General features: G+C 57.4%; 1 protein-coding gene across 4 annotated transcripts in view; it reads right to left on the bottom strand.

Moving 5' to 3' along the window:
• Positions 1–9,013, bottom strand: part of LYNX1 (Ly6/neurotoxin 1) — a 19,167-nt gene that overhangs the window by 9,535 nt on the left and 619 nt on the right. For 2 of the 4 annotated variants that reach the window (XM_021716719.1, XM_008066323.1), the window contains exons 2-4: positions 8,310–8,501; positions 7,991–8,092; positions 7,680–7,785 (exon numbers count right to left, since the gene is read on the bottom strand). In XM_021716719.1, the coding sequence (XP_021572394.1) occupies positions 7,680–7,785; positions 7,991–8,092; positions 8,310–8,361 (260 nt within the window). In that variant the 5' untranslated portion in view covers positions 8,362–8,501. Of the gene's footprint in view, positions 1–6,890; positions 7,786–7,990; positions 8,093–8,309; positions 8,502–9,013 lie in introns of those variants that run through there. The other 2 variants (XM_008066325.1, XM_008066326.1) reach the window with 2 other exon arrangements.

Genomic DNA, 9,013 nt, shown 5'->3' with positions numbered 1-9,013 from the left:
ACCCACCTGGGCAACTTGGGGGAGACCTCATCTCTACAATAAATCAAAAAATTAGCCAGGAGTGGTAGCGTGCACCTGTAGTTCCAGCTACTTGGAAGGCTGAGCAGCGGCTCGAGGCTGCAGTGGCTGGGAGCGGCCGCTGCACTCCAGTCTGGGCGACAGAGTGAGACTCCAACTCAAAAAAAAAATAAAATAAAATAAATTGGTAGTAGTGGGAAACTGCCACTGGGGTGGGGGGATTGGTAGTAGTGAGAAACTGCCAGTGGGGGGGGGTACACCTCATCAACAAGGGTAACTGCATATTGAACATTTGTATACCTAACCCTGAATTTTACCCCACATCTTTAAAATTAAAATTTTTAAAAACAGAAAAAGTATAATTCTGTCCCTTATCAGGGAATTGTGCATTTTCAGCAGTGAAGTGGTGGTGGTGGTGGGGAGGACAGAGAAAATTTTAGCTCTAAACAGGAAATTGACTACTAGATGGTGAACGTTGGAGATGGAGCGGGGGGGCAGTGCTCAGAGTGGAGCCTGGCACACAGGGAGCAAGCTCTGGGAGGGAGGGTAAAGAGGGAGGGAAGGCAGCAAAGGGGAAGGAAAGAAGGAAGAAAAATGGAGGGACAAATAGGATGGGCTCTGGGTGCAGCTGACCAGGTTCTAGCCCAGTCCCTGCTTGATTCCTGGCTGTGGGCAGGTCCCAGGTCCCCCCCGCCAACTTGAGACTCTGATTGCTCACTCTGAAGCAGGCACAGTCCCACAGTCAGCATGAGGACTGGGGAAGATGATGCTCTCCATGGGTGGGTGGCGGAGAGCAGACACCAGCAATGATTAGGGGTGTAGGGTGTCTCCGAGAGGGGCTCATGAGGCTCCAACCCACTCCCCATGCCCCTAGTGAACGAGCGATGATTCAACCTGGGGCTTGCTCCTCATACAGGTAGGATTTCAGCAGAGGAAGGGGCTTGAGTCAGTGGGTACTCTGCACCCAAGCCAGGGATCCTGTGATATGCTGGCCCCTGGCTGAGATGAGGGCAGGGGTGACCGATGGGTGGCCACTCCCTTTGGAGGTTACCCAACCCCTCATGTCCCAGCCCAAATGGTGACACAGGTTTCCCCCATGTTGAAGGGAGATGGCGCCCCTGTGGGTTTCAGGACTTCAAGACAGAGTTCATCCCTCTTGATGACCCTGGGTCAGTCTTCAAGGCCAGGGGTTTGGCCTCTCACAGGACAGAGGGTCCCCATAGGGCCCAGGTCAGGAGGAGTATCCCTGGGGATGGTGACCAGATGGACACAAGAGATGCCTGAGCCAGCACCAGGGATGTACTGAAACTGCTTCAACTGCTCATTTAGGGCCCCTTAGCCCAGTGAGGTAGGGGCTGCCCTAGATCATCCCCCTACCCTCATGGGGAAGCCGAGACTTTGCCAGGTAAGGGCCTGGGGTACTGGGCTGGCTGGATTTGGAGGAGAGGAGCTGGCAGATCAAGGGGCCAGCTGGTTTTGTTCGGGCATTGAGGTGTGGGGATGGAAATGCTGACCCAAGGTCAGTTCAGGCTCTGCTGGACAATGTGGGCAGCTGTCAAAGAATCTGGGCCTGATGCTGAGGAAGATGGGGCCAGTGTAGCAGATGTGGGCGTTGTCAAAGAATCCTGAGAAGAGGGGAGTGGATAAAAGAAAGCAAGAAGCAAGACAGAGGAAAGAACTGGAAGCACGGACTGGGGTGGAAAGCAGAGGGACCTGATCCTCCCGGGACAGAGGTAGGAGGGAGTCATGAGAGGATGGCCCAGGAAACAAGCTAGCTGGGAGGTCAGGCCAGAGAGGGCTGAGGGAGAGTGGTCACACTCAGTGTGTGTGTGTGTGTGTGTGTGTGTGTGTGTTCACCCGTGCAAGGGTGTATGTGGAATGGGGGGGTCACTGTGGAATTGGAGAGGCCTGAGGAGCAGCAAGGTGAGGTGTTTCCTGCCAGCAGCAGTGCCCTGAGAAGTAAAGGGGTCAGCCTGAGGGCTGAGCTGGGTGGGCCTGTGGGGTCCAGGAGGGGGTTTAGGAGGAGAGCTGTGACTGGTGGGTGGCAAAGGGGCAGGAAATGGACTACCCCAAAGCAGGCAGTCACAGCCTGGGACTGGTGGCCGCCAAGATTAGAGGAACGAGGATCAGGTCAGAGCAACGAGTGAGGACACGGGGGGCCCTGGATGTGAGGTGGCCCCCACCACTGGACTTACCCAGCTGCAGGTTCAAGATGGCGGCCAGCAGGAGTCCAGCAAGGAGCCGCATGTTCTCCAGGTGAGGTCAGGCTCCTGGGTACCCTGGCCACTGCTTTATACCTGCCTGCACTCCGCCCTGGCCCTCACCCGCTCCCGGGCTCTGCAGGTCTGAGTCACTGGCAGCCTGGCTGAGACCCATGCAGTGCGAGGTCCAACCTGGTCTCAAAGAGCTTGCTGGTTGTGTGCCTCAGGCGAGCCTTGCGTAATCCCATGAGCCTTTCTTCTTTGTCCATAAAGTAGGGATAATCCCAGCGTATAAGACTGAGGATCCCGTGGAACAGTTTGGCTTTGGGCAGACATTCAGCACACAGGCCGGTATCCCTCAGTGAGGGATGAGAGTCTGGCATAGGCCTTCAGCCTGTCCCTTGCCCCTCAAAACACAAATGGAGCCCAGGACTGGGTGGAAGCCAGAGGGCTTCATCAGCACTTTCAAGCTAGGGTGAGTTAGGTGACCAGATGTCCTCCAAAGAGACCAGAACCTCCCCATCGGTTAGATGAGTCTGCAGTCCAGTCCTGTCCTGACCCCTCCCAGGGTTGGGAGAGCACTGAGAGAGGGTGGCTGTGAGCTGCCTCTCTGTTGTTCATACAAAGAATCATGACCATTGTCATGATTGCTAGCAGGGACCCAGGGTCTGTGTGGCAGGAAAGGACAGGGCAGAAAGGACTCTGGTATTAAAAAGAGCCCTGAAGATGGGGTAAGAGCCGAGAAGGGACACACAGGACAGTGGGAACCCTCTATCATTCTAAAAGCCAGATGGTGGGAGGCTAGGTGCCTGTGCAGGGAGCTGTTTGCAGGGAGTCACCCTGCCAGCTGGGAGCCCTGCTGTCCAGGTGGCTTTTGTCCACCCCTCTGTCTGGTGGGCTCCTTAGGGCTAGGGAGGTGGGGCCAAGAAGGAGGGAGAGCCTGAGAGAGAGACTTACAGATTTAGACCCCTCTCTCATGGCCAGAAAGCTGGGATCAGGAGCCAGGAAGTCAGAGGAGAGCAGAAGGAGTTGGGCAGGGTACTAGGGTCCTGTCTCCCTCACCCAGCACCCCCAGCCTTCCCGAGGTCTTGTTGGTCCCTCAGAGGAGCTAGTGGGTCTGCCTTTCTCCTGTAGAACCAAAAATGAGTCCCAGCGAGCCCCAGGGATCCTGCTTGTCCCCCACCCTGTGCCTGGGCTGGCTCCAAGGTCAGACCAGGCCTAGAGGAGACAGGAGGAATCTGAGGCCTGGAAAGGGAAGAGTGGACAGGAGTCTAGGACTCACAGAGCCAGGAGAACCAGCCAAACCAGGCTGGAAAAGTGAGGCCTGAGCTCAGGCTGAGATGGTGGGGCTGGAGAGAAGGGCAGACACGTGTATTCATCCATTTATTCATCCACTCAGTGTGAGACGCCCACTGGACCTCTCTTAGGTGCAGGGAACAGCAATGAGCAAGGAGGGAGCTATGGCCTGAACATAGAATTCCATGTCCTGGTTAGGGTGAAGGTTAGGGCTCTTAGGATTCACATTCGTGGTGGGACATGGCATGGCAGCCTGGACCCAGGAAGTTAGATAGGGGGGAAGGGGCACTAATCATCCATCCAATCGGGGCCTTCTGTGTCCAGGCTTTAGGCTGGGCACTTACACCCACAACCAGCTGAGTGGGACCTATCATTCCCATTTAATTGACGAGGCAACGGAGCCTTGGAGACGTGAATGATGAGCCCAGGTCACCCAGTGCTGTGGGACTAGACATAGCACATCCAGGAAAGCACGGCATGCTACAGGAGGGGACCTCTCTATTTCTTTTTGCCCTCTTCAGAGTTCTAGAACTATGAACAAAACAGTGTTCATGGCAACCAATCAGACACTATAAAGGGGGATGAAGAAGCAGCTGGTCCCAGGGTATCAGCAATGGGTGTGACCTGCCACCCACAGCCCTGCTCTTATATCCTGCAGGACCAGACCAGACCCACTTCTCTGGAGCATGTGCTGTGGATGCCCACCCAGCCACGTCTCCAGGTCACTGCCTGCAGCTCCAGCTTCTCAGTCACTTTACTGTGTTCCATGGAGAACGTATAATATCCCGGGTGTCATAGTAGGTTCAGCAGCGGCTCCTGAGACATTTGGGCTGCTTCTGGAGTGCAGGTCCACACAGAGCTTCAGCAAATAGCCCTGGCATCTCTCCATATGGTGGGGGAGAGCCACCAAGTGGGGCCTTCCACTGCTTTGCCCCAGAGCTGGGCTCCCGGTCCTGACACAGGTGGGACAGGGGCCAGCCTGGCACCTCTTCCCCCTCCTCTCTACCTCTTCCCCTCACCCTCTGCACCCAGACACAGGGTTGGATGCTCTAACTTTGGCCCTCACTTCTCAAACCTCTGGTTTTCCCCTTCTAAGCTTTCCAGATCCTAAGCTCATACAACCCCTTAACATGTTTATAGACTCACCCTCCCCCTCTTGGGCTTGTGGTAACAGAGCCTCTGAGGAGCCCCAGCTGGTGGGAGAAGAGGCAGCACAGAGAGGCAGGAGAGTGGTGGGTGGGGCGGGGAGGCCGGGCTGCCTGGGGCAACTATTTCACCTCTCTTTGCCTCAGTTTCCTCCTCTATCAAAGGGACGGCACAGTGGTTCCTACCTTTCAGGGCTGCTGTACAGTCCTTAGAGCCATGCTACAGTGGGAGTGGGCCAATGTCAGTCATCAGCATCCATACAAAGGGACAAGTTTACTGGTGTGATTTCTACCGGCACTGCCATCCCAGTTCCCAGATTCTGCAGAGCCAAGCACTTCCCACTAGTGGGTGTGGCATTTCATTCAGCGCCTTCTATGTGGTTGCTCTGTGCGTACCAAGGGCAGGCCAACCAGGCAGAACCCCATCTGTGGTGGTGGAGTGGGCAGGATAGCCCTGGTGCTGGGGGCAGTGTCATCAGCATTGGGCTTGGACTGGGTCAGGGTGGGGCAGAGGTGGACATAAGGAGGCAAGAGGCAGGTGTGAGAAGCCTTTCTCCTGCCCCTCCCCCTACCCAGCAGCACTTTCAGTTCCCAAAGGCCTTGTTCTCAGCTACCCCAGAGCCCACGATTGGCCAGGCCTCTGCCTATCACCCACTGAGGCAGGAGGGAGGGAGGACCAGTCCTGGGGCCCTGACTCTGAGGAGCAACCTGACTCAGGACAGTGGACTTGCACAAGCAGGGTAATAACTGCTTTCCAGGTCTCTCCCATTGAGTCAGGAGCTGTGTGGGGTTGGAGGCCAGCAACCACCTCCCACCCAGCCAGCAATGTAGGCCAGAGCTGGCTACGCAAGAGATGAGATGGTCTTATCTGGCCATTACCCTGAGCCTGACCACTTGCTGATGGGGGTCCTCATGGAGCCTTGGGGAGGCACCTGGATCCCCCCAGACTCCTTGGGGAGGGGCTCACACCTGACTGGGCCTCAGGGGCAAGGCCTGGGCCTGTTCTCTTCGTTCGGCACTAGAACCACAGCTACCAGGGACAGGAGCGCAGAGGAGCCCAAGCCCACCCTATATTATTGCAACTCCTTCTACCTCCTGGCCTGCGGTGGAGTCCTCCCTCTGGGAAGTCACATGTCTCCCCATCCCTGGGCCTTCTTCCACTCAAGTCCTCTCTGCAGGAGACACTGCTGTGAGGCACTGGGTGAGTCCTCAGCAAAATAATCCATCTGCCCCCCTCCTCAGCATCCTGTCCTCCAGATGAGTAAACTGAGGCCAGAAAACCACCCTACACCCCAGGAGCAGAATCCAGGCCAGGATGAGGACTTCCTGTAAGAGACGGGAGCCCTGGGATGGAAACACTCATCCCAGAGCCCTCAAGAATTCTGGACAGAAGTTCTCAACATGCAATTTCCAGCACAGGCACCCCCAAGGAGGGCTGTGCTTGGAACCAGAGACAATCCCACCACATGGAAATTTGTCACTTCTGCCAACCTGGGCTGAACGAGATTGACGGGGCTCCCTTGTGGACACTGGAGCTGGGGGTGCTTGTCAGGTGAGGAGGCCTCAGGTGCTGCATGAGTTCGGGCACCCTGACATCTCACACCCTGTTTGGTCTCACGCGAAGAGGAGTAGACCGGGACTAGCAGCCGGGATGGCAGGTGCTTCCCAGATCGGTCCTTCCCAGATCGGGCGGTCCCTGGGAATCCCCATGCCTAGAGGGAGCTTTTCAGCTCTGGCCCTCCCTGCGAATCGAGTCCCAAGTCGAAGGGGCCGCAGGACCGTCGGTCGCCCCGCGCGGTCCCAGGCGGGCTCACCCTGCGCTTGTCCAGCCAGGGCAGAAGCCAGAACCGAGGCCCAAGAGGTGGGGTGGCCCACGCCGCGCCACCTCCGCGCACCACGCCCGGCATGGCCACTAGAGGGCGCCGCGCTCCGGTTTTCCAGTTCCCGCCCCAGGCTGCTGGACCCCATGCGTGCATCCTCGCTCCCCACGCAGTATGCCTCGCCCCGCTGTGGTCTGCTGGGGCTGAGGCCAGGACCAGGCCTTGGCAGCTTACCTGCCTTCCCCCCTTCCCTCTCTGCCCAAAATAGCTTTGACCTTGGTAAGTGCTCAGGCCCCACCAAACATAGCGTGTTCCCACATCTCTGCCAGCCCCAGGCCCAGTGCCTGGCCTGGGTGGGGGTGGGGTGGGAAAGGTCAAGAGGTTTGAATGATCAATAGTACATAGACTCCTTGCCGGACCCTGAAGGGGCCTCAGAGGCCTGTTGAGGCAGGGCCAGTCCCTGTCTACCAAAGACTTTTTTGACACCGGACCTGGCGCAGCTCCTAGGACAGGTGACAGTGACAAAGGCCTTTCTCACAGGGCCTTCCATCCCACACCTGCTCAGGGCAGCTTCTGGCCACAATAGGAAGCACAGAGACGGCCCTCCCTAGGCCTGGGAGAGCCCCACCTCCTGGGATTGCCCCCCTCCCCTGCACCCACGGCGCTTCTGATCTCCCCTTCCCCTCCAAGACACCTAAGGATAGAGAGGGGCAACTGAGGCAGGGCCTTGCTCTCAGGCCACCCAGAAGGTGGGGTTTGCCAACTCCCATCTAATTAGTGTTCCCTGGCTGAGTCCCTCTTCCCATAAATAGCATTTTGCCAGACACTCTGAGCCCAGGACAGGGGAGGGGCTGAGTTGCCCACCAAGGCCAGACACCTTTGGGTGGTTCAGTCCCACACATAAGCTTTTCGAAAATGAAAGGTCAAGCCTCAAAGTGAGGCCACATGGGTGGTTGGGAGGTCAGGTGTCCTCTTGCAGACAGTCCCAGGACATGGGCATGGTTGAGGGGGTGTTGGGAAGGCAGATAGTTGGATAGGGGGTGCAGGGTGAGAGGGGGCAGCTGTGTCTCTAAAAAGCTTTGTAGTTGAATGTGTCTGCCTGGGGGTTTTAGAGCAGACCCCAGAGCGTAACCAGGAGTATGGGAGCTAGGGCCAGGGTCCCTGGGGTGGCGAAGCCGGCACCATTACAGAGGTCATACTGGCAGCAGGAGGTGGTAGACGCATGCTTGGAGTAGCCATCATACACAGTCTCGAAGCAGCTGGGCACGCACGACTTGCTCACTTTCATCCTGGTTGGGGTGTAGTCTGCAGAGGGATGGGGAGGCAAGCCAGCTACCCTGAGATGGGTGGTGCCCCACTTAGCCCAACCCCAGCATGCAGGGCCGTTAGGACAAAGCCCCGCAGCTTGGCGCTCCCAGACAGGATCCTGATATGGATGGGAGTCTCCTTCCTCAGGCCTCCCCTGTCAAGCCCCCCCCAGGCAGGGCTGTCGGGGGCCCCATAGACTCACATGTGCGTGTGGTCATGCAGTAGGCAACCATGTCCGGGCAGCGTATGGGGTTGAAGCAGTTGTCTCCATTGTAGGCACACACGTGGCAGTCCAGGGTCTGGGCTGGGGTGAGGAGATGGGCAGGAGGGGAATGGGGGTGACAGAACACAGGCCCCCTCCTGCAACCCAGCACATTCCCAGATTCATCACCTTTCCCAGGACATAACAGCTGGAAGGAGAGTTGGTCACTGGAAATTCTGGCCTCCTTCCCCACTTAAGCCCATCTTCCCCAAACATGGGTCTGTTCATCCCTCTGTCCTCTGTTCTCTGGCCATCTTACCCAGAGGTAGGCCCACCAGGGCCACCAGGAACAGGGTGAGCAGGGGCGCCATGACTGGAAGCGAGAGGGCAGTGTGGGCACAAGGAGGCAGACAATAGCCGGTCCTAGATCCAACTCAGACTGTGCTGGGTCAGAACACAGAAGAGGCTGGACAGCCCCTGAAGCTCCTGATCTAGTAGGGTTGCTGCAGTCCTGCACAGAGGGTGACAAAGACAGGTGATCAGTGTTGGGCCTAAGGGACCCACAGGGGTCTTGTGGAGTGCGGTGGGTGGGCAGAGGAGCCTTCCAACTCAGTTTCAGGGAAGGTTTCCCGGACGAGGAGACGTTTGAGATGGGATAAGAAAAAAAAGGGGCCAGGACATTCTAACCAGAGACCAGCGCTGGCAAAAGCCCAAGGCAGCTGGTACAGATTGGAGGAGGGTTGAAGGGACCTTGAATGCCAGACTTAAACCAGTATTTTACTCAGGGGATGGTTGGTGCACGGGCCCTCCAGGAGATTGACACACAGCCTCCCCTCCACTCAGGGTCCTGGCTGCCAGGTGGCTGGCCAGGGCAGGAGTGGACCCAAGGCCTGGGTTTCTTTTCTCTGCGCTCTCTCTCTCCTCTGCTCCTGGGATATCCCTGTGTGGGGTCCTTTCTTCCAGGCAGGTCCTTCAGAGCCCTGCCTGGGGTTCTCAGGTCTGAATCATCAGCCACTGCTGGGG

This window comes from Carlito syrichta, unplaced genomic scaffold, assembly GCF_000164805.1.
Source record: "Carlito syrichta isolate Samal-C Ts95f unplaced genomic scaffold, Tarsius_syrichta-2.0.1 Scaffold308876, whole genome shotgun sequence".
In the NCBI taxonomy this organism is placed as follows: Eukaryota; Metazoa; Chordata; class Mammalia; order Primates; family Tarsiidae; genus Carlito; species Carlito syrichta.
The sequence above is the reverse complement of the archived record's forward strand: the minus strand, read 5'-3'. Positions and strand labels throughout refer to the sequence as shown.